At 37.5% G+C, this 21073-nt stretch overlaps 1 protein-coding gene across 2 annotated transcripts in view; it reads right to left on the reverse strand.

Annotated features, from left to right (window-relative positions):
• UBE3C (ubiquitin protein ligase E3C) overlaps window positions 1–21073 on the reverse strand; it is a 104328-nt gene that overhangs the window by 49537 nt on the left and 33718 nt on the right. For both annotated transcript variants that reach the window (XR_009462713.1, XM_006264384.4), the window contains exons 11-15: window positions 11377–11463; window positions 8863–9020; window positions 8245–8477; window positions 3425–3529; window positions 1097–1184 (exon numbers count right to left, since the gene is read on the reverse strand). Coding sequence is in view for 1 of the 2 variants with exons in the window: in XM_006264384.4 (XP_006264446.1) it covers window positions 1097–1184; window positions 3425–3529; window positions 8245–8477; window positions 8863–9020; window positions 11377–11463 (671 nt within the window). In the remaining variant the exon portion in view is untranslated. The remainder of the gene's footprint in view (window positions 1–1096; window positions 1185–3424; window positions 3530–8244; window positions 8478–8862; window positions 9021–11376; window positions 11464–21073) is intronic.

A 21073-nucleotide genomic window follows, 5' to 3' on the forward strand; every position in this document is an offset into this window, starting at 1 on the left:
GTTCTGCCCAGAACTTCTGCATGGCCTAAACCTTTATTTTACACATTTCTACACCTAACCCACTGCAGCAAATGCAGCACAAAGTTCCCTTTGGTATTCAAAATCCATCATGCAACAAGTATGAACCATTTGGGCATTTATGCATGTGCTGGGGTGAGGAGGGAAGGAGGCAGCAGTTTACATTATAGTGACTCTGAGAGTGGCTAGTTCAATGAGCTGTAGTTCAAGCACCCCTGCTACCATTTTGAAGTGTGCGGATCCTGATATACGAGGCGTGGGGGTAGTTCCACGCTCCAGCAGGCTCAAATAATCAAGTCTGCTTTGACGAGCTATAATTACAGAGCGTCAGAGTAGCTTCCGCACTCATGTACAGGCACCCTTTTAGACTAGTTCTACTCCGCTTGAGGGTCTAAGCTCATATTCTTTAGTCATACATTCACTTAAGAAAATCTATGGCCTTAACAAGTGTTTTGCCCCAAATGCAGCAGCACAAAAACTTAAAAGAAGTGGGAATAACAACAAAGATTTCAGAAGCAGCTGATTATGCAGTGATGTGTCTCCCTCATATATAATAATTATGGTACCTAGAGCTCTTCTGTTAAGTTAGCAGGGAGCTTTTTAAAACATACCATTCATAAAAGCTAAGATTCAATGGGTTGTTTACACATTCTTTACAATGTTGTTTTTATATGTAATATAAATTATATGCAGACACATGCACATGCACACAACAATGTATGATGTCCCTCAGCATTTCTGCCCCTAGGAGGACTGAAATAAGCAGAAATGTTATCAGGTGAACTGGGGAAAACTATTTCAATTAGGAAGTGAAAGAAAGATGTTACAATGTATATAATGTACATATGACTGTATACCAGTTAATTTAATTTTATACCAATCACATTCATATTTCAAATACACAAATACAGATGATAACTGAAAAAAATAAACTACTACTGGGCACCATTATGGCTGGAATAAAATGTCTGAGGAAACCAAAGCTTTCATGAATTAATTCTTACCACTACTTCTAAAACAAGGCAAACTGAAGTGACTTTAGTGCCTAACGTTAAAAAATGATGCAGAAGTATCTTACCATCTAAAGTAGACTGTAGGGGTCCTATTCTTCCCATTCTTCTGACTCGCCATACATGTCTGGCAGATGGCACATACAGCTGAGTAACCTATCAAGTGAATAAGCTTTATGTGTAAACATTTCAAGAGCTCAAGAGTCAGGAAGTGGTAAGGTAAAAAGGTAAGCCCTAAATCTGCCTTCTTCATGGCTACACCTTTAAATATGATTGTAAATAATTAGTGAAATAATATGAAGCATAATTCACATTCTGTTCCTTCAATGGTCTTAAATTTTCTGGCACTCGATTTAAGGAAAAAATGAAGCAGGAAATAAAGATCCTTTTACAAAAACACAACCTCAACGGTGCATAAAATAAATTTCTTTTTACTTGATATTTTTTTTACTTAAATTTAAGATGAAGGCCATTTTTGAAAGAAATAATACTTTGTTTTAAAAAGTGTCTTTTATACTCAAATGAACTGTCATTATACTATATTATATACCAGTGACGCTCAACATATTCATCCAGCAGGCCAGATGTACAGTGCCTGGATGTACAGAGAGGGGCAGGTGGCAGCCTCATCCTGATCCAGCTGTGTGGGCGGAAGGGGATTTAGCCCAGCCCAAACCCAACCCTGTGAGGCGGGAAGTGGAGGAAAGGGACAGGGGTGACAGGAGAGGGGGAATGGCCTGGTCCCAACCCGGCCAGGTCAGAGAAAGGGGATGTGGATTAGATCAACAGAGGGGAGAACGTGGGGTTCGAAGGGGGTATGGCCTGTGCCCAAATATGCTGCACAGGGGAAGAGGGCATGGCCTTGCCCCAAGTCAGCCACACAGGGGGAAGGAGGCCTGGCTCTAATCTGCTCTGGCCATGTAGGGGGAGGGTCATGCAGAGCTTGAGATTTTGGCAGTAGGGGAGGGGTGGCAGTATTAATTGCCACTGCTCCCCCACCACCCAATTTTCTGACCCTTGGGGAGCCCTGCAGGCTGGATTCCAAGACTTCGTGGAATCTGGCCCATGAGTCAGAGGTTGAGAGCCCCCTTATATACAGTGAGCTACAACACTTAATATACTCTTCAGATTTAATTTATCTTTCTGTTTAACATCTCTGCTGTCCCCAAAACATCTAGGCACCACATCCAAGAAACAAGTCAAGAATGAAGAACCTTACCATTCCAGGGAATTCCACCTACAGTTTGAGATGATCTGAAACATGTAGATAAGCTAATACAAATGGCATATCTTTACTGCTCCTCACTAAATTTTCCAGCTGTTAGGAACCATATCTTTGAGACAGCTAGACCAGTTTAATTCAGACTTGGCTTGCTGCTTAAATCCTAGTTTTTATCTGTTGAAGTTATGATTGTGTATATTTTCTGATGGGCATATATTGGCACTCTCTAACACACATGAATTCACACCCATTTTTCAAAAGCAACTGATGCAGTTTTGGCTTTAACTTTATTGAAGTCACCTAAGGAAATTTTTATTTCAGAAGAAAAGTTTGAGTGACTCCACTATATTTCAGAGAAATCCTCTTCCAATGAAGTAAATCTTCTCCTATAAAGATATGCCTTCTAGTGAGCCTCATTCCCTAGAACAAATATTTGCTGCCTACTGAAATGCACCAAAACCCTGTGGAACTTTGCTCACTGTAGTTGCTTGCAGACATTAAAAAAATCCCAAAAAACACCATGCTTTACTGGAAGAGGCTCTGCAGTGTCTATAAATTGGGCACTTCAGCAGGACTCTTTGGCTCTTTTAGCTAAAGCTGATTCAGTCAGCTATTAGATCAAAATGCCACAAAGACCCACTAAAGCTCCCGATCTTTACAGACGTCAGGTGAGCCAGGTTAATGTAACACACCACCTCTTCTGGGCATGCCCAGAGCTTGGTGCAGGAATGCACTGAGTTTAAAATAAAGGGCTTTTTTGTCTGTTTGTTTTTGGTCTGCAAGCTTGTATCAAGTTTTCTTACATCCAAAGTTCTGGTAAATGGGTTCCACTCTCCAAAAGAGTAACATAACTAGAGGTAAAGGTATCTCATTAGGTGAAAGACTTTTCTGTGTTTCAGAGAACTGCAACATCATTTCAGATTTTAAACTAGTTTAACTAATCTATACAACATACTGACATAGTCTACAAAAGTAATTATTGTATCTCATAACTAATACCCGACTACATAATAATGCATCTTATAATTTAAACTCTTGCATTAGATGTTACCTACCTGCATCCTTCCAGTCATTTCTTTCATACATAAAACCCACTTCCTCCCGTTAGGAAGCTTAAACAAACTAAAGAGAACCACTTAAAAGTTAAGTTAGATGTAAGAAATGTTATTATTACCTTATCTGCTTTAATGTTTTCTTGTTCTGATAACCAGTGGTTGGGTGGACAGAAATTTCGCCTTGTGTCTCTAGATTTCAACATTTTTACTAAGTTAGTGATGACCTAGATGGTAGAAACAGATCTATAAGTTAGCACTTTAAACTGTACGAAGGAAAAGTGGTTCTACTATGCAAAAAATCTAAAGTAATCCTGCAGTGATTAGTTAGTTTAAAGTTACTTCTTTATTTGTATTACAAACAACAGTATTCTCCTTTCTAAATACTTAGTCACATTTCGTCTTAAGTAACTGAGAACGGGACAAAAATCATCAAAATAATTAGTTTGCTAAAGAATGCTTCCTTCTGCAGATCACAGGAATCTCTCACACATAAAGGCACTGTATTGGGATGGCCTGGAGGGCCATCTCCAGTGGTATCCACCATGGATCGGTGCTTGGACCAGTGCTATTCAATATATGCATTAATGACTTGGATGAGGGGGTGGAAAGCTCAATGATTAAGTTCACAGACAATACCAAGCCGTGGGGAAACATGGGCACACCAGAGGATAGGGCAAAGATTCAAGATTTCCTTGACAGACTGGATTTATGGGCGGAACGAGATCAGATGAGTTTTAATAGGGAGAAGTGCAAGGTCCTTCACCTGGGTAGGAAGAACCCTCACCACAACTATACAGCGGTAGTCCACTGGCTGGCACAGCATCTGAACAAGACCTGAGGGTCACGATCAACTGGAAGATGAATATGAAACAACAGTGTGAGCTAATATGAGCCAACAAGGCAAATAAAACTCTGGCGTGTATCAGCCAATGTGTGGCCAACAGATCCAGAGAGGTGCTCCTCCCTCTCTATTCAGCATTGGTGAGGCCTCAGCTAGAGTACTGTGTCCAGTTTTGGGCACCGCACTTCAAGAAGGATGTGGATAAGCTCAAGAGGGTACAAAGAAGGGCCACCCATATGGTTAAGGGCCTGGAAGGTAGGCCCTATGAGGAGAGACTCTGGGAACTGGGGCTGTTCAGTCTGTGTAAGAGAAGGCTAAAAGGGGACTTGATAGCTGCCTACAAATATGTTAGGCAGGAGCATCAGGAACTAGGAGAGCAACTCTTCAGGATGGCACCTCAAGGGAGGATGAGGACCAATGGGCATAAACTAATAGAGGGTAAATTCAGGCTGGACATAAGGAAAACCTTTTTCTCTGTAACAGTCACCAGAATCTGGAACACACTCCCAGCAGAGGTGGTGCAGTCACCCCTCCTTGGAGGTGTTGAAGGTGACTGTGAAGGTGAAAGTGCTGGACAGGCACTTTGTCAAGCTCATCTGAGCCCAATAACTTTCTGCCCATGGCAAGGGACTGGACTTGATGATCTTACAGGTCCCTTCCAGTTCTATGATTTTATGACTATACAGTAGCTCATGAAAACCAAAAGTAACTATGCCAGTAATAACTAATTTATTAGGATGATTTAGAGACAAAAAAGGATATTCTACCAGCATACTTATATTGCAATTATTACAGTACATGAACACCCAGACTTGTAAGATATAAACAAGTAAACATAATCTTACATATCTTTAATATAAAAGTTTTTAAAATATAATAGTGATACTACAGCATATTCAATAAACTTATATGCCTCCCTGAATGTTGTTTTCACTTTTAAGTTAGACAAGTTTTAACAGTTCTCCCATAACAAACATTTTGGTAGATCCCTGATATTGGCCTCAGGTAAAAATTGATAATGTCCTGCATTTCTGCTTCTCCAACTATACAATCAAAAAATACTTGTACATTATTGCATCCATACATATCTGGCAAGACTTAAGCCAGTTCAAATAAAAGATGCAGGGCCATTTCAATATCAGGCAGGGGATATGAGGATGGGTGAACACAAAGCTGTTTATACAACAAAACTGGGAGGCTGAGGAAAACATTTATCCTGCTTAGCTGGTTGACAATTAAAAGAATACAACAACAGCTTCACTAAAACCAGGAAATAGCCAGAAAACATCAAATCAAAAAATAACCTACTACCTATAGGACTATCACCCTATCCCATTCTTTCATCCCCAAAATGGGTAAAAATACCAGTAAGAAAGAAGCAACCTTGTAGCCCCACCCAAATATTATAATGGAAGTAACTGGAAGCCTTACAGTTGTATAGAAGTAAACAAAGCAGTTTCTGCTGCTACCAAAACTAGGGATGTACTTTGCCACTTTAAACTATGGCATTTTCAAAAATGAGCTGAAGACACACAAGCACACATGAGTGCTCACACATGAATGCTAACAAGACAGGTGTTATGAGCAACAAAGAACTTACTGAACCTTCTACAGGTCTTTGTGTATACATATTAAACAAATGATCTTTTAGAGATGCAGCATGTTATAAGGTCTCCTTAGAACTATTTGATTGCACTGGAATTTTTATCATTTTTCCTTAAAAAATCCAATGCAGGTTAGGGGACCATGTAACATTAAAGTTACATGGTCCAATTAGCACCCCACTTCCAAAATCCAGACAGAAATATTCCACACAAAGTAAAAGACTGTGCTAATAAAATAGCACAAAGACAGTTAAAGGAACCTTAAAACAAGCTGCGATAAATTTGGTGAGACTGGAGTTTCCTGTAGAAAATTTTGCATTATTTGGAAAAAAGAACCTCAGTAAACAAAAGATTCCTTTTTCATATTTTCAAAAAAGCCGCACAACTGAGATTTCCATCTAGTAATGCAAAGCAAGTATTCAGAAACTTCAGAAAAGATGTCATTAATCTACTGCTTTAGCAGGATCAACTCAAGGTTTAGAAATATCTGTCTTTATCTGACAAAATGTGATTTCCTACATCACATTTTATTGGATCACTAGTAACTTCAGAAGGTCCCTTGGAAAGATTCGATACTATGCATTGAAATTTTCTTGCCAAAACAAGGTGTCCTTCAGCTTTGACAGCTGAATTTTACCACCAGCTAATTATATATCTAAAAAAGTAAAGTAGTACTGCTTTATAATTAAACAAATATCTGGTAAAAAAGAGCCTTAAACATATCTTCTAGATTATTCTGATAATGGAATACAAACCCATCTTTTGAGAATGGCTGACATTTGAGAAGCTAGAAGGAAAACAAAATGTTACAACAATTTTCATCATAACTACTAGAGGTTAGTGAAAAGAGAATGATTAAATATGATCAACTAAAGGGCACAAATAGAAGATGACATGGCATAAACCACACACATAAAAGTGTCCCTAACATGCTGTCATTCTAGAAAAATAGACATACCAGGGTCTCAATTTGTGACCTTTAAATTGAAAGTTTATTTGGTAATTTAAAGACAAGTAATTAAATTAAATTGTGCAAACATATATTAGATCAATCTGCACAAATTTCAAATTCAGTGATGCATTAGGACTGTATTCAATGCAATCAAAACATTATCAGTTACTCTCACTGCTACTAATGCTCATAATGCTCATGCTCATAAGTGAAATGTGTTGTAAAATCAGGCAGAATGGGTTGGATAGAGGCTATGGAAGACTTGTAGAATGAATAAGCATTCCTTAATTAGCCCATCAGGTTAAGTGCAAGCGTTAATGGGCCTTTCCTAAAGTCTAGCATGACATCTTTCTCCAAACATGGCCAAGAAGAAAGTTCCATTAGCAATATTAATACAAGCTTAGTTGATCATTTTCATTCAATTAACTTCTTTCAATTAAATAGATAGCTTGACAAAAGCAGTGATAAAAGACCTGAAGGGACAGCTGATGACTCGAACTGAACATTAGTGTGCGAGAGGTCGCCAGTATTAAACGGACTGTAAATCTAGCATTCAATTTGGAAAATGCATTTCTTCTGCTCCCACTCCTTTAATGAGCAATTTTAGCTGACTAGATGTGTTTGCTGCAGAAATTTCATGGCAAGTCAAGCACTCTTTTTTATGCAACAGTTATATTTTTAGGTCTTTTCCTGCCAGCAATCTCAGCTTCCCTCACTTAACTCGTACCTTAGGCTAGGAAAACTGGTTAGAAGTATATTACTAGTTAGCTAGGAACAACCTGAATTAATTTTATATTCACTAAACCATATTCACCCCTTTTTTCCAACCAATGTAGTGTCTACAAGACTCAGTGAAGCTGACTGACATGAAACTGGAGTGACAGCACTGAATCAAACCATCTAAGGCCCCGATTCAACAAGGTACCTAAGTATTAAGTTCATAAGTCATTCCCCTATGTTACCAGAACTACTCATACTAAGAGAAGCAAGAAGTTTTTAGTCATATGTTTTATTGGTCCTGTTTTGAGCAGGGGGTTGGACTAGATGACCTTCTGAGGTCCCTTCCAACTCTAACCTTCTATGAACCATATAATTAGGAGAGATGTTAGACAAACATTTGGGCAGAAAGTGCCTTTCCACTGGTCTGGACAATTCATGAAGTCAGTCGCATGATTAGCTACTTTACTAAATTGCAGGCTAAACGTTCATATGCATTTTCCATACCAACTCCTACATAAACCAGTGAAATGTAAAACAACCAAACAAAACAAAACAAAAAAAAACACTTGTCAAACCAAAATGACTTTTAAATTACAGTTACCAAAAATAAGACTATTATGCTAAGCTACAATATATTTTGCTTAAACCCAGAATTCTTTCTGAAGTCAAGGTTATTTCCAAACACCGTGTTTCCTAAATGATCATATCTGCAACAAAAGCATGAGCATGAAATTAATTGTAGCCAAATACTCTGAAGATACCAGTAAAACATGTTTGAACAGGCTGACTGTTTAATTCGTGTGAAAAATTGACATCTAATACCTTAAACAGCTGAATCCATCGTTTTTGTTCTGTTTGTATACACTGCTGCATTTCTGTGTTTGTTGTGACTCCAACACTTCGAAATGCTGCAATATATTCCTCACGCACTTCTGGTTTTGTTTCTGGGTAAGCCAATTTGATGATTCCCAAACAGGCATCTCGAAGGCAGCGTGATAATATTACCAATTCTTCTAATGTAAAAGGCATCATTGATGATTGTCTTTGACCTACAGCTAAATAAAGGTTAAATATCTTCAAAACAACTTTTCTAATATTTGTCTTATTTTCATAGCAAAATTGGTGGTTTTTTTACTCCTTTTAAGAAAACAGAAATATTGATATTTACACACACAGGGAAAAAGTGACAAAAGGGAAACAAAACACAAACCAAAAGGAACGGACATTAATGCCAACTGCATCCATTACTGTCTAAACTACAGTAAAATAATGGATGTTAATATATTATCTCATTTTTGTAACATACTTAATGTTCAATTAACATCCCTTGGCTGATTTTACAAACCTTCCTTCTACAGAACTCTTATTCAGATCAAAATAAATTTTGAGAGAGTGAGGCTTGCCAAATCAGATCCTATGCAGCAAGCTTTATGCTCTTACCTTCTATGGGATCACCAAAGAATTCATTATCATGAATAGAAATAAGTGAATGACTAAACAAAGAACTAAAAAGGTAGAAGAGAGGGATGATCCGACTGGAGTCTTCTAAAGACATTGGAGACCCTCTTGATATCACTTGAAGTAATGGCACCATAGACCTTAAAATAAAAAAACAAAATAGAAAATAGTTAATTGATCTTCTAGTTTTTAAGGAAGATTTAAAACGTCAGGATTTTAGTCAAAATACTACAGATTAGTGCTCCATTAAATAGCATAAAGAGTATTCTCATTTTAACGAGTGATAGGATCTCCGTGGGGGAACAATACCCTGTTTTTGTTAAATGGGATTATTATTTATAAACTCTTATCAACATTGCACAGAAGTAAGCACGTTCTAACGCACTTGCATTATTAGCATTCTTGTTTACAACTGGAGAACTGAAGCAAAGATGCTACCATAACAAGACTAGGTCAGAACTGGGAACAGAGCTCAGGTCTCTTAAATATCAGTCTAGTGAAGGGGCTAATCTACATCCCACTGGCTGGATCCAGCCCATGGAGCTGGGAGGGCTTCAGCAGAAGTCCAGCAGAGAGGGTCTTTGCCTGAGTCATGACTATTCAGCAGGAGATTCATCCATGTCATGGCTGGAAAAAGTGGCAGCATCCTAGTGCCACCCTTGAACTAGGTCATTCTGACCCAACATAAAAAGTTTTGCTGATCATTGGATTTAGCCATAAGATCATCCTTCATATCTAAAAGTCACCTCACGGAGTAAAGAGTACATCACTACCATCTCTACCACATTCCCAAACAAGATGCTAAGAAGAAAGTCCTACTGGTGCTCTGCACATATCATATGCTATGTGATCACCACAACAGCGCTGGACACAGGGTTCTCAGGAGCGTGTTTGAAACTGAGACACTGAAAAAGCAAATGGACAACATTTCTATACAGCAGCAGCAAATAGGCCTGGCTTATTTCTTGATGGTGGTTTTGGGAGTGCTGCTGAGATGGTATACACATACTTAAAAGATCTTTTCTACCTCTAAGTAATATGACCATAATGACAGATTACTTTAAATTGTATGTGAATAATATAAAGCAAGGATAAATTATATAATATTTCGATTCTTAAGTACCAAAACTGCATTGGAAACAGACATGCTAAATTCAAACAATTCAATTTTTAGCAGAGAGATTTTATTTCATTTTTAAGCAATATGGTTCAAAACAAAATATAACTCCAACAATTCTGTACCAGTAAGTATACATGTATATCTAGGAGAAAGCGCAAGTGGGCACATATACATATTACTGAAGTAACTTAAGGTATGCTTTGTATTTACAAAGCAAAGCAATCACTACAACTCAGGTTGAATAAACTCAAAGTTGGAAGACAAAGGTGTTTTTAACAAATAAACTCTGAGGTCAAAGGCCAAAGCCTATTAACCCAGAACATGAATACCCTTTTTCACTCCCACACAAAGATAAACAGGAAGCAACTTCAATTTCTCACGCTGAAGTATACCAATTTATTGAAAATTTAAACAAAAAGATACAGCCAAAAAGATAAAACCAAACTGCTGAAAGGTAAAACATTTCGAACAGTTACAACTCTTTGGAGCCCTTCCTTTCACTCTCTTTTCATCTCCTCTCATTTTCCTTTTTCCTGTGTTACTATTATTCTCCTTTCTATCACAGCAAAACATTTGATCTGCGTGATTTACATGATTTTACCACCTTGCATCTTAGGAGGGAGGGAATGGTGATTTTCCAGTTCTGACACAAATACATGTAATTTATTCTGGGAAGTTAGGCCATCTACTCCTTAAATGAAGGGATTGGGGAGGGGAGACATAAAAATAAGAACAGGACACTGAGAAGAAGGGAAAAGGGTTTGTTTTTTTTTGCCACAGTTGCAAGCTTTGTGTTCTCTGCTTTCAGGTATATATTTTTCTTTTCATACAAAATTAGCTATGATAAGGGTTAGGGTGTTGAACTAGGAACATGCTGGTTTTTTCAATGACTCGTGCCCTACATTCCTGATCTCTGGTCTAATCTGACGTCCCTCACATCAGGAAGAACCAATGTAGATGAGAGTGCTTTTCTTAAATTCCTGCTTCAAATTTTTAGATAGTACTGTCAGTGCTTGTTCAATAGAATCAACATAATCTTCAGAAAATGTAAATATCATTATCATGTTTAACATAAAGACATGTGAACTGTTATTTTAAAGGAAGGTTGAGATACTTCACTTGGCACATACCTCTAATTAAACACCAGCTCTATTCCCAAGGCCCTTTAATGTTTTTACTACATCAAAGCCTCAATTAACGTTAATGGAAATTTTGCTGGAGTATAAATAAGAATCAACTATTGAGATTTTTTCTTTAAACTCTTTTTTTCTATGTATACCTACTGTATTTTTTCAAGTGTATCACAAGGTCCTCTTTTCTTTTTCATTAGGTATACTCTATTCTAATTTAAGCTCATTGAATGATATAATACGTACCCTGTAATCATTCGTGTAGTCATTGAAGAGATTAGATACCAAAGATGCCTTAGGAACCTGGCATTAAAGGCTAAGCTGTAAAGAAGCCTGAGAGAGAAAGGAAACAGGTTATTGCAGCAAATCAAGTTTGCCCACAAAATACAATATTTTAGCTTTCCTTTTCTGTCAAACCTTTCCATATATGACGTACATACAAATTTAAGATACTTTTAGTTACTTCTTTATTGTATTCTTACATTAAACAATTTAAACTCTTTTTTACAGAAGGGAATAGAAGAGTGCCCCATGACAGAAATCACGATTTGTAAAGACCTCAATTCTGCAAGGACAAGTACACAGACAAATCCCTGCACCAAAACTACATTAAACACTGTATCTAACTACTGGATGGGACCCAAGCTTGTGCTCTATCACAGAACCGAGCCCCATGTTAAACAAGCACAGCACACCTTAAACCAGAGGTTTGCAACTGGAGCATCGCAGAGTGCTGCTGTAGACTGAAACTGCACCATGCATCTTGGTTTTCAGTAGGTATATTGGAGCTGAACTCACAAGTGGCTGCAGCAGAAAGGCACTCCTGCCAGGCTAGCATCACATTATGTAGGCATGCATGCCGCTTCTACTGCAGCTCTTCTAAGCCAACATGACTCCTGAAAACCAAGGCACATGGGCAGTGGCATCAATCTTCAGGCTGCACTGCCACTGCAGGGCAAAACTGTGCTGCATGACTCAGTTTTCAGGAGGTATGTTGGAACTGAACCCTACAGTGGCAGCAACCATGCTGCAGCACCCTGTTGGTCTGCTCCCACTCACCTTTCAGGCCTCATGTGTCCTTTTACACACTCCGTGCACACATTTGCTGCACCCCCTTGGCCTGATTCCACACGCTCAGTGCTTCCCCTGTGCTGCCCAGCACCTTGTCTGCCAGCTGGGCATCCTGGGACTCTGTCCATGAGGGCACCAGGAATGGAGTTGAAAGGGGAACACCCTGGGTTAACTAGGGAAAAAACTTGGCCCAGGGGTTTCCAGGTCTCAAATGGGAAACAACTCTAAGTAAGTATGGGTCACTGATGTGGTTAAATTTACCTTAACAGCACAGAAAATAAAACAGATTTTTAAAGTACACAATTTTAGTTAAAAGTAGATGAAATGCTTCAGAAAACTAACCTTAGAAATGATTATTTCTTTTTTAATATATAAATACTACTTTTTTCATCTGATTCAATTCTGTGTTGCAGGATCAACTGCATTTATTTTTCCCCACATTATACTGACTTCTTGGAATCTTGCACAATGAGACCGAAGGAGCACTGTTTGTCCTCAAACACTCTGGCATCCATTTTCATTGCACCCACTTATTAATGTACATGCCTGTCTGAAGGCAGACAATAGCCCCATGTTTAAAACACAGAAAATGGTGTGCACTTTCACCACTTTAGCTTATCATGCCACGATCACCTTTACAATGTGACAACATCAGCGGTTCCATGCAAGACATTGACATACGCCAGCTTCCTAAAAATCACCAGCTAACAAACTTGCTATGTTTTTACATGAAATGGATATACAAAAAAAACCCAGTTCAGCCACTTTTTGCCTTTCACAAATACAAATAAAATCCAGGGACCAAACTGATTTATTTTTCTGAATCTCAAAGTGTCTCTATTACCTGTCCTTCACACCACGTCCAAACTTTCCCAATTACTGCCCACAGTAACAAAAATGCATCTTTTCCCCTAGCCAAATGTCTATATATGGGGCCATGCACAAAGAAGCACAGTGGAGGGGAGGAAAGAATGTGAACTAGGAGATGGTAGGAAGAACCTACTGAATTTGGAGCACAAATAATAATTTTCAGTTTTTTTCTAGAGAAAAAAGGAAAATACACATTTAACCAGAAAGAAAAATAGCTTTCACTGCAAACCTGGCAGAGAAGGCATGACTCTCTAAGGTTCCAAGTCCAGGCCGTCTTGCAGATTCTTTTTCATGTATTGCCTAAGACACAGCCTTTCTGATCCATCCACACAGCTAAAACGCTCATTCAGGCTGCCATCATTTCAAGGCCACACACAGCTATGGCACAGGGAGTAAGAGCCTTGTTACACCTTATGCTGTAAGCTGAACAAATGTTAATCAGCTTAGCAGAGCAGTCACACCTTAAGGTGAAATACCATCTCTGTCTACCTTTTGCCTGCATAACTGTGACTTGCTACCAAAGGCTTGGTGAGCAGGGGCAGGAGACTAAGAGCTAGGGCAGGGGATGGGCAAAATATGGCCCACAGGCTGGAAATGGCTTGCAGAGGGACTCTGTCTGGCCCATGGCAGGTCCCTCAGTTTCTCCTGGCCCAGAAGCCATCTGTCCCCATGCACATCCCACTGCCCCAGGCGCGCACAGGGGCTGGGGCAGCTTTGCGGCTGGACTCCATTTCTAGGCAGCCCAGGTGGTGGCTCTTTCCGGCAGCTGCCGCCGCTGGCCCTCGGCCCCATTGAAAAGGGCAGGTCCACACACCGCCCTGGCTCTGGCCCTGGCCCAGGCCACCCTGCACCTGCTCCAACTAGAGCAGACGGGATCCATACCTGCTGGGACCCACGCACACAGCCCGGGCCCTAGGCCATCCCGTGCCCACTCCAGACCTGCCTGCCCATGATGAGCAGCAGCAGCTGCAATGGTGGCTAGGCAGAAGCTGTGGCTAGGCGTGGAGGGAAATTGGCCACCTCCCCCTTGCCAACTTGTCTCTTGCTGCAGCTGCCTGGAGCCTGCGCCCAGGCTGCCCTGTGGCTCCTCTCCACTGCGGTCACCACTGCTGCCAGCACTGCCTCTGGGCCACCCGACGGGACAGCAGTGGCAGTGAAGAGGAGCTGCAAGACAGCCCACGCACAGGCTCTGGGCAGCTATATCAATAAGGGCTGGGCAGTGCCGAAGAGAAGGTGACCACTTCTTCCTTGTGCCCAGCAGCAGCTTCTGCCCAATCACCACTGCTCATCATGGGCAGGGCAGTCCATTTTTGGCCCAAATTTTCAAGGTATTTTCACATTCAGAAATGCTGGGAATGTCAAAAGTGCCCAAACAGGTTAGGTGCCTGACTCACTTTGAAATAAATGGAAATCTCCTTTTGGAAATCTCACCTAGGACAACGACCTACATCGTTATATATCACAACACTTTTGAAAAATCTAGCACTATACCCTTCATATTTTTAGAATTACTAGATCTCATTCTTTTACAGATACATTTTTGTTCATAACTATTTTGAACTCTCTGAATGAATGAATTTAAATTAAGGAAATAGTCTCTGCATCTGATAGCTAAATTGAAACCAAATGCAATTACAACAAAAGATTTTCTGTTAAAAAAAAAGAAAAGAAAATTCTTCCTAGAAAAGGTAAATATCAGTATATACTCCATCATGAAGGCTGCATAAAACACTTCATGCTTCATAATGCTCACTAACATTGAGACAAATTTATAAAGCCTGAGAAATTTGAATATTCTTTCCCTTACTCCATACATAAATTTAAAAAGTACCATCCTTTCATTCATTAGAATTTGAAGAGGGCTCAATAATGCAGCAAAACTATACTATTCAAATTATTTTAACACTGGTGTTTATACTGTCAAGTTTAAACCCTTTAATTTTTTAAAAATCTATATTTAATTTATATTAACATCTTAAAATTAAAAAACATTCGTTTTATCCACCTTGGAACGCAACAATATTTTTTCAAGACAAATTATTTCAACTCATATCAATTTATTATTGTTTGCCTGAGTTGTTTTTTTTAATATGAATTAATACAATTAAGAACTGGGATTCATATTTCAATATTTAAATATATATTTTAAAAAAATGTTAGCTTAGTTGTCTCGGTTTTTAAGCTGAGAAATTTCTGCAATGACCTTCAGCTCTCTGCTTCATATTCAAAATGAAAAGCTATTTGGCACAGTGCCTTTAGGTCTCCCAGGGCATCCAAGTAAAAACTTGTTAATTTTACAATCATCCCTGGAAATTATGTAATAGTTTTAGCTGAAATGAACAAACATTATGGATACTGGACCTATCATAATCTAATTCACTTTTTCATTCTGGCAATGTTCAGCAGTATTGAAAAAAAAAAGGCAAACTTTAAGAGCTTAGAGTAATAACCCTTGCGTAAGCTTTATCCATCTTTCAGAGGTCTGCAGACTTCATCCTATACATCCAGGGGTTCAACCATAGCAATTGCTAAGCATTATGGCCTGAGTCCAGAAGTGCTGAACATTCACAGCTGCAATTGGTCAGTGGAGAGCTGTAGATGCCAAGTAACTCTGAAAACCAGGCTTTTTATTTCAACTCAAATAGGAAGGAGTATAGATGGCACTGTATCTCACCACCATTTGCAATCACATCCTGCCTAAACACAAAATATGATGCTCTCCTCTGAAGATTTGCAACTTTGATCACAACATAGCCATTAATCCAAAAAATTATTAAAACAAAAAAATGCCAAACTTGATTCACCATGCTCGTTTCACATTAATGCAATTCCATAGACATCCACTATAAACAAAGGGTTGACATGAATAAAAAACTAAAAAAAGTACGTATTGAAACAAGCTCCTAGGGCAACAATGAATCATTGTAATTAATGTGAATAAGACTTTGGGAATCCACTCTTCAGAGATTGGGAAAACACCTGTTCTTTTAAAAATCTGGATTTTTCTGCTGCCTGGTTTTCACCAGGGAAATTTTAAGAATTAGAGACAACATTCATTTTATTTGTTCTTGTTTAGAAAGCTATGATAGAGAAAAAGTGTCACAAAAATCAATATCCCCAGACAAAACTACATTAAAAAGCAGATGTAGTTAAAAGTACGTATCAGTAACTTAGGGTAAAAGACCATTAACAAATGTTTTCATTATCTACAGAAATCAAACATTACATGCCCAGGAAATTAAAAGTTACCCTTAACTTTAAAAAGAAATCTAAATGTGCTGCAAGTCAAATATTTACAGAATCCAAGCAAGCAGCTTAACCCTCCCCCCCCCCCAAAATATCATATTTTTTTGTTTAGCATTCATAAGAGAATACTAACATTAGCATGTAGAAGAAGTGTCATTAAATATCTCTTCTTCAGTCAGATTCAGTTATTCCACCTGGCCAGTGTATGCCACTGTAGAACAATACAAATCAGCCAGACTGTACATCCAGATTTTCCCTTTTTCACTGTTCTTCAAAATCTAACTGAGCTTTAACAGTTCCAGTGCTAAGAGGAGATATTTTTGAATTTGTCTAAGTGAATCTGCCTCATCTTGTTTTAAGTATAAGGGTGACAGATAAATCTGATAAATTAATAAATACATGTAAAAAAAAAATAAACTCAATTTTGGTCACAAGTAATGCCTTAATTATCAAGACCATAAAAATTAAATTTAGTCTAATGGCTTTTGTTCTATTTCAAACACGCTTTAACATGATCTCTTCTGCCATATCTAAGTATATAATGACCACTGACAGCTAACCCTGCAGTTTCTCTCTACAGGTATCTAATTGCTCACAAAGGGCACATGATTTATATGTATTTGCTAAAAAGGTATTTTGGGCAACCTCAGTTTTAAAAAAAAGTGTCAAATTCCTTCTGTGCAATAGGATAGATTAAATGACCCATTAAGCTTTATTTAGCTGAGGCACCACTATAAGTTAATTAGTTAAAGGCAAGATTTTCAGTCTAGGTCATAAATTGGGCTCAGTTTCCCGCTGAGACCATTTAAGTTAATGAAGAGAATACAATAGAATGAGACAAGCTCATACAGTCTAGGAAAGGTCACTGTAGCAGGGGCAGCATATTTTGACACTTCCTTAGATCTGCAAGGTGTCACAGGTAAAAGATACAATATATGACTACCATAAATGAGCCACACAATTCCTCCAGGATTCAACTACAGATGAATGATGCTTTATGCTTCTCCCTTTCCTCTGAATATGTATCACAACAAGTTTGCATAACACTGATAAGTTAAAAAGGTTTTGGAGATTTCAATACAATGGCTCTGGTCCTTGAACAAAGCCAGAAAAGCCAACGTAAGAGATAGGCTTGCTAAAATGAGAAAGCTAAAATGAAACGTATCCTAGATAGGCTTGCTAAAATGAGAAAGCTCTCAAAAGAAAAACAGTTACAAAATAATTTCCCTATACTGGAGTGAAGACTGCTAATGTTACACCACCATGCCAATTTTCTAACCTATCATCTATCTGTGAGAAAAGATTAGCAGTGTTCTGTAAGCCAAAGAGCAGTAATGTATTGTCACTATGAAGCAGTTATATTGAAGTTAGCAATTACTCTGCACAAACCAGCCAGAAGTCTGCTAATCACCAAGGCCTCCATACAATCACCACTTAAAAAGATGTTTATTTTTAAATCCTTCTCATTACTGAAGTCAAGACACTCCTGCATAAGTAATACAAATAAAATATTCAAGATAATGTATTTCCAACAAGAGCTTTGGAAATCCCTCCTACAGGAGGAGTTAGGGGTATGCTAAACAACCTGGGTATCTTGCCAAGCACAGAATCCTTTTACAATACCTCAGTACCAAACTATCTAAAAATTCTGTGCTCAGTAGGTGAAATCCTGGTTCCAAGCAGGAATGGAGCCAGGATGTGAATGGAGCCAGGATTTCATCCCACATCTCCATTTCATTGACTACAAGCATGTTCACTAAGCCTACTTGCACCAATTCATGTTAAATAATGAATTCTTCAGAAGAGAGATTTACCAAAGGATGCCAATATACCAGGGCAGACCTACGTTGATGCATAATAAAATTAAAATATTCACATACTAACTAACATAGAATAGGTTATGTAATGTTGTATTAGAATAGATACTAAAAATTAAAAAAAAAAATCTAAAAATAGTTAATTTGAGCCTCATTAAATGCATTATAAAAAGAACAGCTATAAAGGTAGGAAATCATAGTTAAAGTACAACTGACTTCCTAACCTTCAGAAGCTTCTATAATCTCCCATATCCGTGCCTAATTCAGAGTAAAAGTTAAAACATTCATAAACCTGACAGTTTTTAAAAGTTTTTAAAAACTGCAGTCTAGTCATTTATTCTTCACCTACTATTTATCTCTTAATCTTAATATTTTATACTAACAATGTTTTCTGTTTTAAAATGTGACAGTTAGCTACTTATATGCATTGTCTCCCTTCGCAATGCTTTAAATTCTCCACACTATTTTAAATCGCCATGCCTTGCCTTAATTATTGTGAGTTCCATCAAAAAAATATCTAACGTTTCTTACACTGACCTTTTCTGACTTCAAACCCATTTGACCAGTAAGGACTAAAGTGAGAGCAAATCATGTAATATATTAACAGTAAACTATTATATAATAATATTAACAAATAATATATGGTATTAATATGCCCAAATAATTTAATATATTGTACATGAAAAGTTTATTTTGAATGAATTGTTGTTGCTACCTTAATTGTTCCCATTTTTCAAATTTTGACTTCCTAATACACATTACTTTAAACAACTTATTTAAAATAAATGAGGCTCAAGAAAGCACATTTTATAGTAGTGATGAGAACTACATAAAAATCAGACTTAAAATTACTTTTGTATTATAAGCATCTTCATCCCAGTTGACAGTTGGGGTGGGAACTACTTCTTTCAAATGACACTTAAACAAGAACTACAATTATCAGCACTTCTGAACCTCTGTCACGTACGTGCTGAAACAGGGAGGGGGCATTTTCTCAACAGGCTACAAAAAAGCAAGAGGTTTATAAATGGAAAAAAATGAGCTAAAAGCTTTGAACTACGTATTAAAACTGCACAAAGTGTAATATTTTAAAATGCCAGCGAATTTCTTTACAATAAAAAAGCATGTGAATATTTATAAAGATAGGCAAGTAATGCAAGCCTGATTCAAAGCCCAGTAAACAAAATGGAAAGAGGTATATTGATTTTTAAATGTTCTTTGGAGCATTCCCTAAGTCCAAAATTTTAAATGATCATTAGAGAGAGGCAAGATTCATTCATTTGGCAGAGATGAAAATATAGGCTTTAATCCTGCCAACATCTGCATTATACATCTTCATTTTAACCATAAGGATAAATCTACTGAATATAAAGAGACCCCTCAGATGCTCAAAGTGAAACATGTTGTTACTTGTCTACAAGATCAGGACTTAAACCCAGTGTCAAAACAAAGATATTTATGAACATATTTCAAGACATGTCTGGGTGGAGTTCTGCATTTGGATTTTAACATTTGCCTAACATTTTTGTGAAATAGTACAGATTTATAATATGAGAAATAAATGTATGGTCTCTTGCAATTTATACTTGTAAAAGTAAACTAAGAGTATAAATGGTGAAAAGCAATTTAAGTCCTGATCCTCTATCCATCGAAGACAAAAGGAGCTTTTTGACTTCAGTCAGTTCAGCACCAAGACCTCTAACATTAAAATTTCTTTCAAGTATTAATACCAGAAGGTGTTTTAAATAACCCTGATATGTTTCTTAGAACTACGGGGCTTTTTCTTTTTTGCCTGATAATGTCCTTTAGCATTCTAACGAATAACCTAAAAAATAAGGGAAAATAAAACTCCAAACATTTCAACTATTTACTTCTGTAGATTATACGCTCAGCCTTTCAATAACTATTCTAAAATTACTATGGAAAACTGCTAGCGTATTCCTAAATTATTGATTGATCTTTCATAACCTGTGAAATATATACTGTTACATAATGCCTATTCCATTATCACAAATAATTACAAAGTTCTAAATATGGCTCTGAGAGGAAATAGATGCCATACTCATGCAATTACAGCTGTATACAACTACTTTATTCATTAAGCACCTCTTTTTCCACACAGTTCACCAGTAAACCTCAAGTCAAACCAGTGATGCATTTAAATCCAGTAATTACTATCCAAGGCAATGGACTGCTTGCAACAATAAAGCAGGCATACTATTCAGCTGCTGCTATGATCTTCAGATCTCACATCCTGCTCTAATGCAATTAGTCTACAAAGAGCTAATTACCCTAATCGAGCAATCACAGTTTCACTGACATCTTACTTCCTCTAACAGCTATAAACACCAGTGGGCTAAGATAGCACCTCATTAGTTCACTGTATCATTGTTTACAATGCAGTTTGAATTGATTATATTTACCACATTCCAAAAATACCTGGAGCTTTCTGTTTTACTATCAATAACTGTATACCTTTACCTAAAACTACTTACTCCAGGATAGTTTAATACCTATTACTGATGAGCCTTCATTTAAAAACAATATGCATCAGCAATACACAAAATATTGGGTATTTTACACGCACAAAAATAAGAAATATCAGACAAACACATCTATTTTGCAATCTTTTTTTAAAGAAACACTACACAGATTAACAGGTCCAAGTTTTCATTTACATTTAACATTTCAGCCCAGTTCCCACGTTACACCTGCACAGACACGATCGTTTTCTACATCCACTGAGAGTAGGATAAGAATTGGCTTAATTTGCAACAAGGAAGATATAGTTTAACTATTTAAAAATTCTAAATATTAAAGCATCTAAAAATAGCTCAATACTGGAAAAGAATTGTGGCATCCTTATCTATATAACAAGTTATATAGATAGCTACTAGGAAAGATCAACACTGAAAAGTTCTTATGTTATTATAATTCTA

Source organism: Alligator mississippiensis, chromosome 5, assembly GCF_030867095.1.
Source record: "Alligator mississippiensis isolate rAllMis1 chromosome 5, rAllMis1, whole genome shotgun sequence".
Lineage (NCBI taxonomy): Eukaryota > Metazoa > Chordata > Crocodylia > Alligatoridae > Alligator > Alligator mississippiensis.